At 47.9% G+C, this 18,701-nt stretch overlaps 1 protein-coding gene across 1 annotated transcript in view; it reads left to right on the top strand.

The window, feature by feature from the left end:
• The first annotated feature begins 5,812 nt into the window (after window positions 1-5,812).
• The window catches only part of NXN (nucleoredoxin), a 100,738-nt gene continuing 87,849 nt past the window's right edge, over window positions 5,813-18,701 (top strand). Inside the window, exon 1 of the mRNA XM_044993372.1 lies at window positions 5,813-6,160. Coding sequence (XP_044849307.1) covers window positions 5,828-6,160 — 333 coding nt within the window. The 5' untranslated portion in view covers window positions 5,813-5,827. The remainder of the gene's footprint in view (window positions 6,161-18,701) is intronic.

The following is an 18,701-nucleotide window of genomic DNA, read 5'->3' as shown; positions in this document are numbered from 1 at the left end:
AAGGAGGCAGTGTGTTTTGCCAGCTCAACTCAGAAAAGACGGTTACTCACCTGTAGTAACTGGTGTTCTTCGAGATGTGTTGCTCCTATCCATTCCATTGTAGGTGTGCGCGCCGCGCGTGCACGGTTCTTCGGAACATTTTTACCCTAGCAACTCCGGCGGGCCGGCTGGCGCCCCCTGGAGTGGCGCCGCTATGGCGCTGGATATATACCCCAGCCGGCCCGTCCGCTCCTCAGTTCCTTCTTTCCTCCCGTGACGGCTAGTAGGAACAGTGGAGTGCTCCCTTACCTCCACAGCCCTAGCGTTTCTCCATAGTTTAGTGTATATAGTTGTTAGTATTGGTTAAAGTTTCTTGTTATAGTCGTTTAGTTAGTTGTATAGTGTAATAGTTAGGGAATTAGAGGGGTTAGCCCTCTTCTTCCGCCCCGGTGCGGGCTTATGCCCGGAGCACCGGGATTCAAGCCCTGCGTGGCTTGCCAGCGGCCGATGCCGGTGAGTGACCCGCACGACTCCTGCCTCCGCTGCCTCGGAGAGTCGCACAGGACAGATAAGTGCCCGATTTGTGTGGCTTTTAAGCCTCGGACGAGGAAGGAGCGGGACTCTCGGTTAAAACAGCTCCTTATGGAGTCGGCTCTCCAACCTCCGGCACCAGCTCCTTCGGCACCGAAACCGGCCTCCGTGAGCAGCGCACCGGCAGCACCGAGCCGTTCCGGTACCGACACGTCTCGGCACCCTGCTCCGAAGACCCGGCACCGCTCGCTCTCCCCGAGGAAGAAGCAAAAGGTGCTGAAGACGGCCACTGCGGCACAGCAGCAAAAGCCGTTAGTCCAGCCGCCACCGACCAAAACGGTACAGGCTGAGACAGTGCACAAGAAGTGCACCGGGCCGTCGACTCCGGCGCCGCAAGGGCCGTCGAGTCCGGCACCGCCCAGCTCCCCGGTGCCGACCGAGGAGGAGCTGAGGCTCCCGTCCACGCCGGAGGCGTTCGCGACGGCGAGGGAGCTGATCGACCTCACGGCCGATACGGGCCATCAGCTTCCAGCACCGCCGGTGCGGACAGTGAAGTCCATCGGGAAGCCATTGATGATGCGCCCTCCGTCTCCTGGCGGCCGAGGTGATCGGAGCACCATGGTCCGCTCTCGCTCCCGTTCTCCCTCTAGAAGGCGGTCGCCAACGCACCGGGGCCGAGCCGCACGACGGTCAACGTTGAGACGCCGCTCCCCATCTCGTCACCGGTCGCAGTCCCGGTACCGCTCGCAATCGCGGTACCGGTCGCACTCCCGGCGGCGCTCTAGGTCCCGGTCACCAAGTCGCCGGCACCGCACCAGGTCCGGCTCCAGGCATCGCGGGCGATATCGAGACTCTCGCAGCCGCTCACGGCGACGTCGCTCCCGATCCAGATCCCCTTTGCCCCTCTCTACTTATTTCTCTGTGGCTACTCCTTCCTGTCCTAGCTCTCCACAACCCCACCTTCCCTTTTCTGGCAGCTTGTGTCTTCACAAATGGTATAGCCAGGCCTGAGCCGAAGTCCATGCAGTCTCTAGGCACAAGTGGGAGAGTTAAGGAGGCAGTGTGTTTTGCCAGCTCAACTCAGAAATATATGGTTATTCCATTTCAGGTTGCCTTAATGCTTGGGCTGTAAACTCAAATTCACTGCCGCCTGTAGCCACTAGATGTCACTAGAGCATCATTCACTGTTCTGCTATATCACTATATCACTACAGCCATAGCACCATCTATTTGAAATTCACATTTGTGTCTGAAATTGTTGCACCTTCACTAATTACAGGCAACACCACAGGTTACTAGAACTGAAAGAAGTTAGGGATACAAATTATTTCCCTCTCTTTTCCCCGTTTGTTCCCTTGTTTGCATTTGGCAGCACTTTGTGTACAGTCTGTTTCTGTTGTCTCCCTTGTACACTCAGGTAAATAGTCAATTTCTCGCTGGTTGAAATTACCTATTATGATTAGACCTGTTCTGAACGTCAAGAGGAGTGCAGATCCACTTTTACAAATATTTTGTAAAGAAACATTCAGGACATACTATTTCAAGTCAGCTGGAATTTAAAAAAAATAATTTGGAAACATCAGTTGGCCACATCCCTTTAAAGACAGGAAATAAGTGTATTAGAAGCCCTTGGCTGGCTCCCTGTTTCTTCTCTCCCTCTCTGTCATGATAGTTTAGTTACATATATTCCGGTCCTGCAATGAGCTCTGTATGGGGACAGGGTCCATTCACATTGCAGAATCAGGGCCTTATGTATTTGTATAATTTTACTCATGTGAGTAGAGTTCTGCTTTTGTTTAACTTTTCTCATTCTTACAGCACAGAAAGCAGAAACAGCTGTTCATTCATTCTGTATTTCTTGCAGAGCATCATAACTTCACTTGCTGAATAATTTACTGTGACTGAGAGAAATAATATGATTGTTCTTACAACGCTTATATCGGCCTGCAGATTTGTTTGTGAATCAGGACTATACATTAAAAAACATGTTCCCTGCTTTGAAGAGCCTGACTAGCTAAATGAGGCAGGACAAACAAAAACAAGACAAAACACATCTTGCTTTGAACCATCTCTGGGGAGCAGGTCTTGGCAGAGGAAAAGAGAGATTGTAATGCTGTAATAATAGTAATGATAATTAATAATAATGTTATTTATAAAATATCCCCAGAGGTGTTCTGGATACAGCACAACAATTTTAAATATAATAAAAAGCAGCAACACTATAAATCCAGCTGAAAAGCCAAATGAAGCATCATTAAATGAAGGGTGTCCTTTACAGCAGCTGGCAGAATTTAAAACTGTTTTCAGGTCTTTTTACAAATGGAAAGGGATGTGCTGTATAATATACACTATATCTGAGTCTGTATAGCTACATATATCTATATATCTCTTTGTGTGGCCAGAGAAAGATACTTGTACACAGACATTATATGTAGAAGCCAGCATTTTCAGATTTGGGATTGGGAATTTAAAACTAGGCACCAAAAGCCATATTTTGGACCCAATCCTGTAAATACTGACACTCTTGTTTAAATGTAGTTGTGTGAGTAATCCCATTTCACTCAATGTATCTATTGTCATGCTTAGAGGTTTTGCTGGTGGAACCAGAGAGCTCGGCACCTGGCAGTAGAGAATCCTGGGAGCGGAATAAGACAAATCAGGTTATTTCTTGACCTATGTTTAGTACTTTGGGGAAGATTTTTCCCTGGTGCAATATCTCATAGCCCCGTTTCAGTCAATTTTCACCAGTCCTGCAATGGTCTCTGTGCACACCCAGGGATCTGACTACAAGGATCAGACCTTGGATTACTACAAAAGAAGTAATTTTTCAAGCCCACTTTGGATGTCATTGTTTATGCTTTGTTTCCATTTTGCATTTCTGCCAGATGGACAATATAATCCAGTTATGTAAGTTTCACTTTTAGAGTCTTAGTACAACAGTGTTTGTTTTTGAAACACTGCAAGAGAGAGATATTTGTTTACAAATCAAATGGTTTCATTGGAATTTAGAAAGAAATTATGGAAACATTTCCTATTGCTGTTAGGCCTTGTGAAAGCATGTAACACACAACTTAAGTGTGGGGCCAAACTGAAGCTGCCTGTCCCTGGGATAACAATACAGGATGGGTAACCTGGCTGAGTTAACTTTCAGGTAATTTACATGTGCATTCATGAGGGTTTGCTGAGTTGTTTGGCTCTTTCCTGACTACAATTTATATACATAAAAATCTAAATTACTTATGCGGGGCCCTGATCCTGCAAACACATACCTATCTGCTTAATTTGACTAGTATGAGTAGTTTCAGTGGGATTGCTAATTGTAGTGAAGTTAAGCACATGCCCAAGTGTCTTTAGGATCAGGGCCCTAAACTTAACCATCTTCCAACAGGGCTGGCAGGATCCCCTGGGGATGGGTGCATTTGCTCTCCAGCTGCAGGATCAGGGGGTGGGTTTAGGGGTGCTGTGGCTGGTAGGATCTCAGGGAGTGGGTGTGTTTGCTCACCAGCTACAGGATCAGGGGGTGGGTTTGCAGGAGCCGTGGCTGGGAGGATCCCGGGGGTGGGGTGGGCAGGATCAGGGGTGGGTTTGGGGGTGCCAAGGTTGGTGGGATCCCCGAGGGTGGGTGTGTTTGCTCTCCAGCTGCAGGATCAGGGGGTGGGTTTGGGGGTGCCGGGATCCCGAGGGGTGGGTGGGTGTGTTTGCTCTCCAGCTGCAGGATCAGGGGGTGGGTTTGGGGGTGCCGGGGCTGGCGGGATCCCGGGGAGCGGGTGCGTTTGCTCTCCAGCTGCAGGATCAGGGGGTGGGTTTGTGGGTGCCGGGATCCCGAGGGGTGGGTGGGTGTGTTTGCTCTCCAGCTGCAGGATCAGGGGGTGGGTTTGGGGGTGGCGGGATCCCGGGGGGGTGGGTCGGTCGGTGTGTTTGCTCTCCAGCTGCAGGATCAGGGGGTGGGTTGGGGGTGCCGGGGCTGGCAGGATCCCGGGGAGCGGGTGCGTTTGCTCTCCAGCTGCAGGATCAGGGGGTGGGTTTGTGGGTGCCGGGATCCGGGGGGTGGGTCGGGGGGCGCGTTTGCTCTCCAGCTGCAGGATCTGGGGTGGGGTTTGGGGCTGCCGGGATCCCGAGGGGTGGGTGTGTTTGCTCTCCAGCTGCAGGATCAGGGGGTGGGTTTGTGGGTGCCGGGATCCCGAGGGGTGGGCGGGTGTGTTTGCTCTCCAGCTGCAGGATCAGGGGGTGGGTTTGGGGGTGCCGGGGCTGGCGGGATCCCGGGGAGCGGGTGCGTTTGCTCTCCAGCTGCAGGATCAGGGGGTGGGTTTGGGGGTGCCGGGATCCCGAGGGGTGGGTGGGTGTGTTTGCTCTCCAGCTGCAGGATCAGGGGGTGGGTTTGGGGGTGCCGGGGCTGGCGGGATCCCGGGGAGCGGGTGCGTTTGCTCTCCAGCTGCAGGATCAGGGGGTGGGTTTGGGGGTGCCGGGATCCCGAGGGGTGAGTGTGTTTGCTCTCCAGCTGCAGGATCAGGGGATGGGTTTGTGGGTGCCGGGATCCCGAGGGGTGGGTGGGTGTGTTTGCTCTCCAGCTGCAGGATCAGGGGGTGGGTTTGGGGGTGCCGGGATCCCGAGGGGTGGGTGGGTGTGTTTGCTCTCCAGCTGCAGGATCAGGGGGTGGGTTTGTGGGTGCCGGGATCCCGAGGGGTGGGTGGGTGTGTTTGCTCTCCAGCTGCAGGATCAGGGGGTGGGTTTGTGGGTGCCGGGATCCGGGGGGTGGGTCGGGGGGCGCGTTTGCTCTCCAGCTGCAGGACCAGGGGGTGGGTTTGGGGGCGCCGGGGCTGGCGGGATCCCGGGGAGCGGGTGCGTTTGCTCTCCAGCTGCAGGATCAGGGGGTGGGTTTGGGGGCGCCGGGGCTGGCGGGATCCCGGGGAGCGGGTGCGTTTGCTCTCCAGCTGCAGGATCAGGGGGTGGGTTTGTGGGTGCCGGGATCCGGGGGGTGGGTCGGGGGGCGCGTTTGCTCTCCAGCTGCAGGACCAGGGGGTGGGTTTGGGGGCGCCGGGGCTGGCGGGATCCCGGGGAGCGGGTGCGTTTGCTCTCCAGCTGCAGGACTGGGTTGTGGGGTCCGGGACCGCCAGCTCCGGGGGCGGGCGGCCGGGCGGCCAGCAGCCCCTCCGGGCTCCGGGAGCCGCGGTCTCGGGCGTCCCGCGGCGGCGGGCAGTGCTGCGCGGCAGCGCCCCCTGCCGGCCAGGCCGGGCGCAGAGCAGGGCTCGGCTCCGCCGGCGCTGGCTGCGGCTCGCTCGGTGCGGGCGAAGCGGAGGCGGCCGGCGGCGCTGGGGGCATGGCGGGCGCGCTGGCGGAGGTGCTGGGCGAGGTGCTGGTGGCCCCGGACGGGGAGGAGGTGGCGGTAGCGGCGCTGGCCGCCCGCGGGGTCTCGCTGGTCGGGCTCTACTTCGGCTGCAGCCTGAGCGGCCCCTGCGCGCAGGTCGGCGCCAGCCTGGCCGCCTTCTACGGGCGCTTCAGGGGGGAGACGGCGGCCGGGGCCGGGGCTGGGGCCGGGGCGCAGCGGCTCGAGATCGTCTTCGTGTCGGCGGAGCAGGAGCAGCAGCAGTGGCAGGAGGCCGTGCGGGCCATGCCCTGGCTGGCGCTGCCCTTCGCCGACAAGCGCCGCAAGGTGAGAGCGCCCGGGCGAGACAGACCGGGCACCGGCCGGGGGGGGACCGGGCACCGGCCGGGCGGGGGGTCTGGGGCGAGGAGGGGAACCGGGCACCGGCGGGGGGGGTCTGGGGCGAGGGGGGACCGGGCACCGGCCGGGCGGGGGGTCTGGGGCGAGGGGGGACGATCCTGAGGAGGGAGGGTGGCGCCGAGGGGAGACCGGGCTGGGGGCCGTGAGGGGGGACCGGGCACCGGCGGGGGGGAGGGGTTGGGCGACGGGGGGACCGGGCACCGGCCGCGCGGGGGGTCTGGGGCGAGGGGGGACCGGGCACCGGCGGGGGGGAGGCGTTGGGCGGGGGGGTGCTGAGGCGAGGGGGGACCGGGCACCGGCCGGGCGGGGGGTCTGGGGCGAGGGGGGACGATCCTGAGGAGGGAGGGTGGCGGCGAGGGGGGACCGGGCTGGGGGCCGTGAGGGGAGACCGGGCACCGGCGGGGGGGAGGCGTTGGGCGGGGGGGGTGCTGAGGCGAGGGGGAACCGGGCACTGGCCGGGGCGGGGGGGCGCAGAGGCCCACGGACCCTGAGGAAGAAGCGGGGATGGGGGGCGGCTCTGCCAGGGGAAGGGGGTTGGGGGCGAGGGGAGCCGGGGTGGCGCCGCCTGTCGGGGAGCAGCCCCGGGGGCAGCGAGCAGCCGGCTCCCAGCGGGGGCAGCGGCCCGAGCTCTGTCGGGAGCCGGGGCTCTGGGGCTCGTGCTGCCCTGAGGGGACCCCCGCGGCTCCTCCTGCCCCTGGGCCCGGCAGCAGTCGCTCTCTGGGGTCCCCGTTGTGCGGAGCCTGGCCCGGTCCCTGTCCAGGTGGGGCTGCAGCATCCTGCGCGCAGGTGCCCTGGCCTGTCCCCCTTCCTCCCCCCCCGGGGTGCAGTCCGGGCAACCCCCCGCATGGGAGCCGAGAGCCGGCCCTGGGCCCTGGCAGGCCCGGGGGTGCAGCCGGCTGGTGGGGGAGGAGAGAATCTCTGCCCTTCCTGGTTCCCTTCACACATGGATGGGCTGCTTGGGAGGAAGGGCTGGGGGCTGGGCACTTGGACAAAGCTCCCTCCTAGTTTGGGCTGCATCAGCTTTCGGGACAGTTGCAAATGTGACACCGCCATAATGGCCTATGGGAGTTGCCTGCTTTAAACTCGGGAATGTAGAAGCTTCATATCTACCTATGTGGGCTTTCAAGAAGGGAGGAAGGGATCCGTTCTTTGTTTCCCTTTGTACATGGATGTGGCAGGAGGAGGGTAGGGTGACAGTGATTTCAGTGCCACGGGGGGGTGACCCACGCAGTGCCGCATTCCTCAAAAGCCCCTCTTCTTAGAGGAAAATGGAACTCGCATATAAAACCACAGTTAACATTTTGTATCCCTACCGTCTTATTGCTGGAAAATCACTGTGCTGAAAAACATAGCATACGATTTCAGTATGGTCAGTAGAACATCCCACAGCATTTAGTGGGCGAAAGACACATCTGAAGTGTAAAATAACATTTACTAAACTCCCAGTTTGTAGAGTTCAAATTTGTGGCTGCAGACAAATTGTCCTAAACATCTAGTCAGTAAAACTGGTTGACATGCTCATAGTCGTAACCCTAGAGTAATCAGCTGACTGAGTTAGTTGTAAGGTTAGACAATACTTAAAATTGCCCATCACTTTGGCACAGGGTTGCTCTTCAGACTCTGGGCTTGTCTGTACACAGTCATACCAGTTTAAGATATGATTTCAAACTGATTTAGCTAAACTGATGCCAGAGGTTATGTGGGTACTCTTGGTTTAGCTGAAGTTGATTAGGAACAGGTCTCAGCTAACCTGAAATAAGAATGTCCACACAAGGGATTGCACTGGTTTAAATAAATTGGTGCATGTTTTTGTGTAGAGAAGGCCTTGGATAAGTCATTGATATGTGGAAATTACTAATGCATGTGTATAATATTTCACAGTTTCAAAGTACTGGTGGTTGTTGGTTTGTGTTGGCTTTTATGATCCTTCTAGAAGAAATAAGTCAAGGTTAGATGGTGTTTAAAAAGTAATGTTTTTATGTTTTTTAATACCAAGGCCTACTGCTGATTTTGCTGTGTTTAAATCGGATGTCAACTTATAAGCCATATCTAGGAGGGATGTGTAAATAATGTTTTATCAAATTGCACACATGAAAAAATAAAATCCACTTCCCTTCATTAGGGGAGTGGGACAGAATCTTTGCTTGCACAGAATTGAGGCTGTTTATGTTTTTCATATATGAGCAAAAAGTAAACTTTCCAAAAGTGATGTGGAAAGGGCAAAGGGAGGAATTATGGTGTGGGTGTTTGCAGTTAGAAAAGTCATTATATAAAAATGGTATTTTCTTGATAAACATCTTAGTTCCTGGCTGTGTTTGCCAGTGAAGTGAGCAGATATAATTTAGTATTAAAAATCCAGGCCCCAGACCTGGAATTTGAGGCACATTGGCAAACAGTGGCACCTAGGTGGGGTAAATTGACTTCACTGGGGTTCTGTGCAGGTTTAAGGGATCTGATTGCAGGACTGGGCCCTTGATTATTGTTAGCTTTACAGAGCCAATTCAGCTCCAGGGATGTGAGCGGGATTCTAGCCTGCGTTATGAATTATCAACAAAAACATCAGCTGGATTCAAATGGTGCTATTAATTACCACTGTTTATTTAAGCGTGGATGAAATACTTGATGCTATCCAAGACACAGACAGTTCCTATACCGAGCAGTTTAATCTAAAAGACAGACAAAGATCAGACAATAAAACACTGACAGACCCAGAGGCTGGAGTTTGTGAGAGGCAGAATGGCCAAGACTGGATTTGAAGATTCTGCTTTGAGTATGCAGCACTGACAGATAAGAAAACTTGCTCTTTACAAAGCTAAAAATAATATGCTCTGAAAGCAATTGAGAGCAACTGAATAAGGAGCCCTGCAGTGCCGTTTTTAGGCATCTTTTTAGAATATAACTACACATGAGTATCTGAAAGTGATGGTTACTTCTGTGCCCTGTGATGAGAGGCTCCTCTACACCAGTGGTTGTTTACTCTTTACAGAAGAAAAAATAAGTTTGTGCGCTTCGGAATGGGAGCGGGTTCCTAAGTGAAGACTCTCAGCTGGGCTTTGATTAAAATTCTTACCTATAAATTCCAGATTGGCCTGAGCTGCAAGGTATCCAATCCAGATTTCAAACCTCTTAAAGGTGTTTGGCTCCAGGGTTAAAGTTCAGTGTTTGGATTCAGGAGCCCTCTGTCATCATGCACCTGGGATCAGACAGCCCTCTTCTATCTCCGCTAAGGATCTTTGAATTCCACACTGGCTGGAGTCTTCTCTGTTCTTTAGGTGAAAGCTTCATTGTAAAGAGAGAGTCCAGTGGAGTCTGGGTTGCAAGTCTGATGCCCTCTTCCCAAATATAATTTTATGCATGTTGAGACCTAGAATTCTGGTTTGCGCTCATCTGCTGTCGAACTTGTCACTAAGGTCCTGATCCAGCAAATGGATAGACAACAGGCTTAACTTGATGAGCCGAGTAGTCCCATTGAAGTCACCAGTTCTTGCACATCGAAGTCAGGGGGACTACTTGTGCGTAAAGCTAAGCCTGTGTGTGTAGGATCAGGGCCTTCTTTAACAAGATGGAGTGGGAGGGCAGCTTCATCCTTTAAAGAAACTGAAGTTCCAATTCCCATTCCAATTTCTGAAAAGTTTTCTCTAGCATCAGCTTTTCCAGGCAGTTTGCAGCTCCTCTTCCTATTGGTGCATGAGAGGAAGATGGTTCCAATTAGTAGCAGGCATTTCCCTACAGAAAACTGAGAATTTTTAGCTGGTGGGAATTACATCTGGCATATTTTCTTTAAAAACACAACAACAATTCCCCTTTAATATATTTAGATTGTGGGGGAGCTGTAAAAGTGGGAGGTGGCATTGACTTGACCTCCTATCTCTTAGATTGTGAGAAAACATTAAATAAAAAGATTACTGGATGTGAAAATCTTACCCCAAGAAACCCTGAGCTATTCTGGCTTGTCTTTGTGTGGCATGTAAAGTAATTGAAGCTTGTGCTGTATATTTTCAAAACTAAACAGATGTGATGTAGCTTTGGAGAAAGTTTAATCTATGGCTAACGGAGAATGTACTTGTAAGTTATAAGGGCAATTATGACAGGATATAAAATTTCTAAACAGCAGATTTATAACGTCTAGTTCAGATGGTTAAAAGTTTCCTGGTCTAATAGGCGGGTTTTTAAATAGTAGGTTTAATGATGTGACTCATCCAGAAATGCACAAACTTTCTGTTTTTCTCATAAGTACCATTTATTACAGGGGCCTGATTCTACACCAGTGGGAGCTGAGGGCACTTAGCATGTGTGCAGCACCATGCAGGCCCTAATTTTGTTAGAAAATGTATAGTCCCGTGGCATCTGGACGCCCCAGCTGAGATAAGGACCCATTGTGCTAGACGCTGTACGAACATGCAGAACGAGACAACTGCCCCGGAGAGGTGTCTAGGCTTGGCAGACGAGGATCATTTTACAAATGTGTAACAGAGGCGCAGAGAGGATTGTGACTTGGTGAAGGTCATACAAGGTGTATGTGGCAGAACTGGGAATTGAACCTGGACCCTCTGAGTCATAGTCACAGTGCCTTAGACCTGAGTCTATCCTCTTTATGGGTAGTTGATTCAGCTGCCAAGATTGTAACGTCTTTGGGGCAGAGACTATGTCTTGTTCTGTAAAGCCTGTAGCAGTTTCAGCTGCTCACAAATAATAATAGAACAGCTAGGGTCCTGGTTTCGTGTTAGTTAGAGAGATATCTGGGGTCCTTTCTGAACTCCCAGGGTGGACTCATTATACCAGTACTAGTGTATTGCTACAGAGATAGGTCCATGTAAATGTGCATAGTATTAGCATTACATTTTGATCATTGCTCAGTGGGAGAAGAAAATAGTCATGGTAAAACAAGTTTTTTTAAAACATTTCAAAAGATCAGTGCGAAGTTGTGTCTTACTCTTACATTTAAATGAGATCAGGATCAGACCTTGTTTGGTATGTGTACTGAAGCCGATGTGTTCACCAGCACTATCCACTATTAACCAACAGTGTTAGTTTAACTTTAGACCTATATACGTATGGAATTAGAATATGCTAGCTGGAAGAATCTTGTGCCTTGTAGTGAGCTTGGCAGAGATACAGAAGATGCAAAATTTTCTTTTTAAAGTTATTGTTATTGGAAGGAAAATGCTGAAGGGATTTTGTTTTTTGGATTTTTAAGTACAAAAGAAACATAAAAATCCAAAGGGGCGGCAACCAGTGGTGAGTTTGTTTTTCTGTTTTGTATTTTCTGTAAAGAGCTTAGTGTATTTGTTGGTGCCATAAAATAATAATAAATAATGATTGTAAGGATAAAATAGTACTTGTGCAGTATGCCAGACAATATGACTGATCTCACATAGGACAGGCTCTTAAGGAAAAGAAATGGGGCTAAATGTGTGTGGTTTGGTCCATCCAAGTTGGGTGGTTGGTAATGACTGTGCAACACACTGATGGTTCTGGATGTTTACTGTTTATAAATGTAAACAAATGATCTGTCTTATCCAACCCCTGTAACAGAGCATCTACACAATCTTTAATCCTCACAACGTTTTAATGTTATCACAATGTCCTGGTGGGGAAGTAGCATTATTTCATTTTACAGATAAGGAACTGAGTCACAGAGAGACAAGTTAGTTGCCCAAGGTCACATGGAAAGTTTGAAGTGGAGCAGGGACTTGAATTTGCATCTCTCAAGTCCTAGGCTAGCGCCCTATCCATTGGACCATCCTTCCTTTCATCAAACTAAGGAAGTCCTACAGCTGCCAGCTGTAACATTTATAATCCTCTGAAATCAGTTATGTTCTTATGTGAAATTTCTGGATTAATTGTAACTGGAACAGGCCACTTTAACTGTGACTAGATGAATATTCCACCCCATGTCGCTAAGGTTATTCTATAGCAGCCATCACCCTAATTACTTAGGGTGCATCTGGCAACATTCTAAACAGAGCCCAGAAATTGCTTTGGATTCTTTTTTCTCGACAGTAGCCGTTGCTGCCTGTCCTTGGGATAATTCGAATGACTGGTATTAAACTGGTATTAGTCTTGTACAGATGTTACATAGTGGCACATGCATTATCTAACCCTTTACCTCTCCCCCCCACCCCCAGAAACGAAGCTGAACAATATGGCTGAAATATTTGTCAGTGAATGAATTTTCTCTCATTTTAAAAAAATGTTGAGTGCACAGAAGAGATTGCTCCTCCCACCATAAATTCCTGACACATCATTAATAAATATTGCAAACCTCACTCCCCCCAGCACTAGAATTCCTGCACCCCCAAAATGAAGACATAATCTCAACCCTGTGTTATTGGTAAAAGTGGCATGGTCGGTATCTAGGATACCAGGCACTCTTCTTCTACTGCCACAATAATTTGATAATGCTAATGGTGCGGTTACCAAGGATATAACAATTGGTGGTACTTGCAGCAACAAACTGAATTTGAATAACATCAATATATAGCAATCATTGTCTTTCAAGCAGGAAATGTAAGGGTGCAATGGAAATCAGCAAACGTCTGGCTATCGGAAGACCTTTTGATTAAGGATGGCATTACGCCTCATTCTGAGCCATGGAATGTGATATTGTGGGTTTGCTCAAGAATAAAACCATTATGTGCTTTGTGTGATTAGGGGTCTTTAACTTTTAATAGACATCCTCCAGTTAAGCTGTTCGGGCCTGGTTTTGGATAGCTGTCGGCAGCTGTTGCTAATTGATTTGCCTTCTGATAATGATTGGAGCTGCTGAGTGGAACATAGGAGAGAGATGTTGGTCTGTGTCTTTGTTTTTATTTAGGGGTTTTGGTTTAACATCACCTTGTTATCTGTTTGCATGAACAGCTGCTGAGTTTTGGAGGGTTGGTTTACAAACAACCTTAATTTCCCACTGTCATACAAGGCATTGAGAGCCTCCAGTAATGTAAATGTTTCCCACACAGGTACATCTGTAAGTGTGCACTCATGACTGGACAACATCCTCCCAACTACTCTACCTTCATGAGCCCGTCCTTCATATCAAGAGTCTCACCTCTTTAGGTGGAGCAGCAGAGTCCATTCTGAAGTCTGGTATGGCAAGGACCATGGTGTGTTAGCAGGCAGGAAGTGGCTGAGAGTCAGGGGTTCTCTCTGGAGAGGGAGCTAGGTTGATGATTGTGAGGTGTGGCATCACAGCAGGATGTATCTTCCGCACCACCTATGTTGTTCCTCTTAGAATGTTGGTCATGTACTTCACTGTGTAAATGTGGACCCCTCATCCTTTAATGTGTAGTTTAGGTGCTGAAGGGTAGAAAGAAGTGGGTGTGTAGTGGGAAAAACAACTAATGAGGGTGTAAATGAATGTGTTTTGGGTGGGAGGCGGTTCCTTATCTGCCCCTGGCCTTACTTGCTTTTCCTCCTACCCCCCTTTCTTGCACTGTTGGATTGCAAGTTACAGTTATTTTGCATGTCCACTGGATGCTAAAGAACGAGGTGTAAATAATTACATGCTTTGCCACTTGTTTACTGATCACCTTACACCATGTTTACGTGTCTGCTTGAACTTTACCCAGTTTTTTCCATGGGGGTTGCACCGGCCTAACCTGTGTTCAATTAAAAAACAAGAACTTAAACAGCAACTCTTAGTTCTAATGGAACATCTGCAAGTGTTTAATGACAATTGATGTGGTGTCATCTGAATGTTGAGTTGTGGGTGCAGGGCGAGGAGGAATCTCTTCAGTGAAGTGCTTAATCTTTACCCATACGGAAATGAAACATTATTAAAGATGCTCCCATTGGGCACACAGTGTCCTGAGGATTGGCTCTTGTTTGCCTGGGTTTTATTTTTCTCTTCTGTTAGTATGAAAATGGGGTGTCTCTTAATGTGCTCTGTGGCCAAGAGGAAAACAGTCTCTTTTCTGTTTTAAATAAAAGAAATTTAAACTTGTGTGCGCTAAGGCGAGGGAAAGGAACTCATCCTTGTTCTTTGTCATGACCGGAGTGATAAAATAAGGCTAATGGTAATCTGCCATGAACTCCGGAACATGCATGCTGCGCTTTAGGGACACCATCCGTGGCATGTTAATAAAGGCACACTGTTGAGGTCAGTAGATAAGAAATGTGACCTACTTCTCTTACACATTTGCAAATCTCTATCCACAACATCTTTTACAACAAATATATTTTAACTACTTCTGTGGGTTTTTTTCTTCCTTCTTCCAAAAGCAAATTAAAAAAAAACCCCATGTGTGCAAGAAGGCCATCCATAATAAGAGAAACCCTACAATAACAAACAGATGCAACAATTCAGGATTCATAAGACAACTGTTGTGCAAAGCCTGGCAATAGTGAGCCACCCTCTCATAACAAACCAGTGAGTGCCCAGCTGTGTGTGCGTGAGCAGTCATGTGCAAGTTAGCAGTGGTAGAGACCGATTCCAGTGTCAAGACAAAGGGTGGAGTTTTATAAACAATAATTAAATCAAGGTTTATACAGTTATGAAAAATAGAACCGTTTCAGTATAAACCATGATTTTCAGAGGCTTATAACTTTGCCATTTGAAATCACATCTGGCCGAGATCTGGGGAGCAAGCGGTCAGTCCAGATGTAGGATTTGTCTTTAACAAAAGATTTTGTAAATCTTGTAAGCAGCTTTTGTGTTTCAAAGTAAAATACACATTTCACACACATGTAGTTGCTCTCAGCTGCCGTCTGACTTGGTATTTTTGGTGGGGGGCAGAGGGGCTGTAAAATTTTTGGATCATGGAGATGTATATTAAAATAGTGATCCTTTCATGGCATGAGGACATCCCAGTGGATGACATGGTGGTAGCAGCACCAGCAGATTGTTGTTGTTGCTTTGTTACTCAGTGATTCTGACACAGAGAAATGGGTGATGGATGAAGGCGGCCAAGAGATGCCTATGTGCTGTTTTTCATTGTCACATTTTAATCCAGATGTGGAGATGACAAAACACATTTTAAAAAAATGCAAAGTTGGTGATTTCGTTTGGTTTTCTCAGTTTGCAGATCTTAACATCTCAACTTTATTATTTAAAAAGAAATCATAAGTAATTGGAACAGAACTCTCCTCAGAAATAGCCTGTTAAGGGACCAATGTGAATATTTATTTGAGGAAGAGTTTAACTGTACTGAAAAAATACAAAATGTGAAATTTTTCTCTTCTACATAGTTCTATAGACAAACACGACAGTAAACATTAATTTGAGATTGGAGAGGTTTTGACCATGGAAAAGTTGTTCAGTATTTCCACATCAGGAGGACAGCAACGGAGCCAAAACATTTTCTAATCCCTGTGTGTGTTGTTGCTGTTTTTCTGAATTACTTCTGAGTACAGTTTTTATAAGCCCATATAGTGACAGTGCATTGGTTTATCACAGTTTATTCCCATGCAAGTATTCCTGCAATTAAATCCTATCAAGTGTCCACTGGTATGGATTTGGTTGCAGGATAAGGGCCTATGGATGAAATCTGGGTCCCACTGAAATAAATAGCCAAAATCCATACTGACTTTAATGGGGCCAGGATTTCACTTTATATCCAGGCCACATGCTGCTTTAGTTCTTCTACCCAGAGGCAAAACTCTATCTTAAATATCTTGCCTACATGCTGGCACTGCGTTGTTTTCCTCCAGTAGGCTATCACAGAGAATATAGGGCCCGATCTAAAAGCCACACATACTCCATCTATGATGAAATAATAAGCATGCTCTCTGGTCCATAACTGGTAAGAAATAATGGAACTTTAACTACTGTTACACACAATCAAGTCTTGTAATGGAACCTATGGCTTCTGTGGCATTTGGGATGAAAGCTGGCATACATTTTGTATTGCCTTTGGGTCGTGACTTTTAAACTATACCCCTAAGTTTTTGAGCAATTTTAATACAAAATTCAGGAGATTTTCTCTCTTATTTTAAACACTTGAGACAAATATCTAATGTTACCACCTGTAGTACTGAGAGAGCTCCCACAAAGTGTTTCATTGTTAGCAGACACCAGTTATGAGAGAATCAAGGAATTTTCTGCATTTGGTATTTTGATGCTTCCACTTGAACAGGCTTTTAATGTTATAAAGCAGACTATGGTAAGGTTAGCTAGCACAGTTTGGGTAGGATTTCACTTCTTTTGCGTTTCATCTGGGTGAAATTCTGTACTTTGGATTCTTGTCTTTCAGCAAAATCCTCAGCATAGAAACTGGGGTATGGTTTTAATCTGTGTAGTCAGAAGATACTGCATTTTTTTTAGTGTGATCAGATCAGGACAGCTCCTTCCCCCTTCTTCCCCCCAGATCAAGACAGCTTCAGCATAACACTCATCTGTTACTCGTTGCTTAAGTTTTGATGTGAAATCTAAAGACATGGGCAAACTGAAACGCTTTCAGAGGGTAAATGTGATGTGGCTAGCTGAACTCTGAATTCAAAAGTGTGTTTGACCAACGCTTGTCAGCGCATTTTGGATAGTTAGAATTTCTCTTGTGTGTGAGACACGTTCTCTCTCTCTCTTTCTTTCTCTTACAACCCCACACTCTCACCCTCACACCCACACGTTGTTCTGGGCCAAAGTTCCAAGGAAAATGTTCCAAAGTGATTTTTAATTAACTCTTCAAAATGCAACTTTGTCTCCTGTCAGCTGTGTGGATTTATGTTTGCTGCTTTGATTTGGCAGTTAATGGTTTGTCATTCTTTTAAACCGCTTACACACTACGGGAATCTGTGATTTTGATGCTTTACAAAGTAGAGATGTTGAATTAACTGCAGCTTTGAACTCTCCAAGGATAATTTCAGACCTCCTGTTTTCAGTGGGTAACAAACTGGCGGCTGAGCTTTCAGATTAGATTAAATATTGAATAACTAAGACTTTATAGTTTGCTTTTTTTAACCAGTTCCATAACACATTACAGCACAATGGAATGGATCTTTGAAATTTTGATTGAAATGTTTGTTCTCTAGATCAGTGGGTGTCTTTGTCTTAATGCCATCTCCACACGAGAATAATTTGTATGGAAAGTAGACAAACTAGAGTGATTCCAAATATTGTAAAACTAGTTGAAATTATCATCATTACTATTATTTTTGTGTCTATAGTCTGTCTTGAGTTCTTTCTTTTGGAATAGATTGCATTAATCAGCATTCAAGTTTTGTACTACTTTAATCAGAGTGTCTCTGATCTGTACAAACTTCAGTAACATCTCATAGCTTTCTGTGAGGTAGGTATTACAGCCATTTCACTGTGGAGTAACCTGAAGCACAGAGCGCTAAGGAATGTGCCCAAGGTGTCACAAGTCCATGCCATTGCAGATAATAGAACTCTACCTCAAAAACCCTATGTTTTAAATAGACAAGACTGATACAGGGAAATTAAGTGACTCAAGGTCACACAGAGAATCTGTTGGGAAATCTGGATTCAGTTCCCAGTTCTGGACTGGGACTTCCCAGTTCAGAGTCAAAACTACAACATTATCCTTCACTTCTGGTTTGTTCATTTCCTGGGAAATGAGGCACAGGTATTGGTGTCAGCAGTCGTCCTTAGCTAGATGGTTTTCATGCAAGGCATCCCTTGCCTGCTTTTGTGACTGGTGCTGTGAGGAACATTAGGAGTCCTGAAAACAGATATGTAAAGAGCATGGGAAAACCTGGCGAGAGACAAACTGATTGAGAATTAGAGAACAAGACCAGATAGCGGCATTTGGTGAGTGCTAAAGTGTGGGGGAACTTCACTCTTCTTAATGCTCCAAGAATATCACGCAGTTTCCTATAATACAACTTCCTTTTTGTGCTATATCTTCCAGCTGCCTCTTCAAACACTTTAGAGGCAGATAACACAGTTGCAGAGTTAAAACAGTAGCAGAGGAACTAAAGAGGTGTGGCAACAGAGAAGCTGAGAAATGAGGTGGAGAAAAAGACATAAACATACTACATTCACTAATGGCAGAGAAGAGGGGTTAATGAATAATGCATATGGAAGTACCCCCAGTGCAGTGTGAATATCCTGCGTGTTTGCCCAACTATAAAATAGTTGTGCTTCCTGAGATTTCCTAAGGAAATGTAATGTCAGAGGATTAAAACGATGCAGAAGTGACTGCTGAATACTTTCATGCCTGTCTTAAAACACTGTGAACAGTTGAAACCAATTTAAGATGTTGAGAATTTGTGGTCTGATCTCAGAATTACTTGTTCTCATTCCGATTGCATCAGGACAAAAGGCTGAGATTTTGCAATGCTCTAGTCTGACCTCCTGCTGGGAATACAGTTTGCAGCCCTGGTCTCAAAACAAACACTCTCGGAGCCCCTAAAGCCGTACAGCAGAATGCAAGAGGATGCTGCCTCTCGGCCTGAGCTGTAGAAGCGTGAATTTTAAAAAGGACCATAGATTGTAAATTTAGGAGGAGAGGAGCCGACTGAGAAACTCAAAGCCCCAAATGATGTCGTGTAGATGATATGGGCCAAAATAACT

Source organism: Mauremys mutica, chromosome 19 (genome assembly GCF_020497125.1).
Source record: "Mauremys mutica isolate MM-2020 ecotype Southern chromosome 19, ASM2049712v1, whole genome shotgun sequence".
NCBI classification, from domain to species: domain Eukaryota; kingdom Metazoa; phylum Chordata; order Testudines; family Geoemydidae; genus Mauremys; species Mauremys mutica.
The sequence above is the reverse complement of the archived record's forward strand: the minus strand, read 5'-3'. Positions and strand labels throughout refer to the sequence as shown.